Genomic DNA, 238 nt, shown 5'->3' on the forward strand with positions numbered 1-238 from the left:
GATCCCCATCCCTGGCGACCCTGGCTGACCTGCGGGGGGGGACGGGGGGTCTCGCAGGCAAAATGTGTGACAAGCCAGACCTCTCGGAGGTGGAGAAATTCGACAAGAAGAAACTGAAAAAAACCAACACGGAGGAGAAGAACACGCTGCCCTCCAAAGAGAGTGAGTATTGCAGGGGGGAGGCCAGGGTGGGGCCCCGGTGTTCGGAGGTGCTGGAGGCAGGGGTTGGCCACCCGCC

At 62.2% G+C, this 238-nt stretch overlaps 1 protein-coding gene across 1 annotated transcript in view; it reads left to right on the plus strand.

Moving 5' to 3' along the window:
• Positions 1–62: 62 nt before the first annotated feature.
• LOC104471506 (thymosin beta-15A homolog) overlaps positions 63–238 on the plus strand; it is a 691-nt gene continuing 515 nt past the window's right edge. The window contains exon 1 of the mRNA XM_010086862.1: positions 63–162. Within this exon, the coding sequence (XP_010085164.1) occupies positions 63–162 (100 nt within the window). The remainder of the gene's footprint in view (positions 163–238) is intronic.

Source organism: Pterocles gutturalis, unplaced genomic scaffold (assembly GCF_000699245.1).
Source record: "Pterocles gutturalis isolate BGI_N339 unplaced genomic scaffold, ASM69924v1 scaffold27746, whole genome shotgun sequence".
Lineage (NCBI taxonomy): Eukaryota > Metazoa > Chordata > Aves > Pterocliformes > Pteroclidae > Pterocles > Pterocles gutturalis.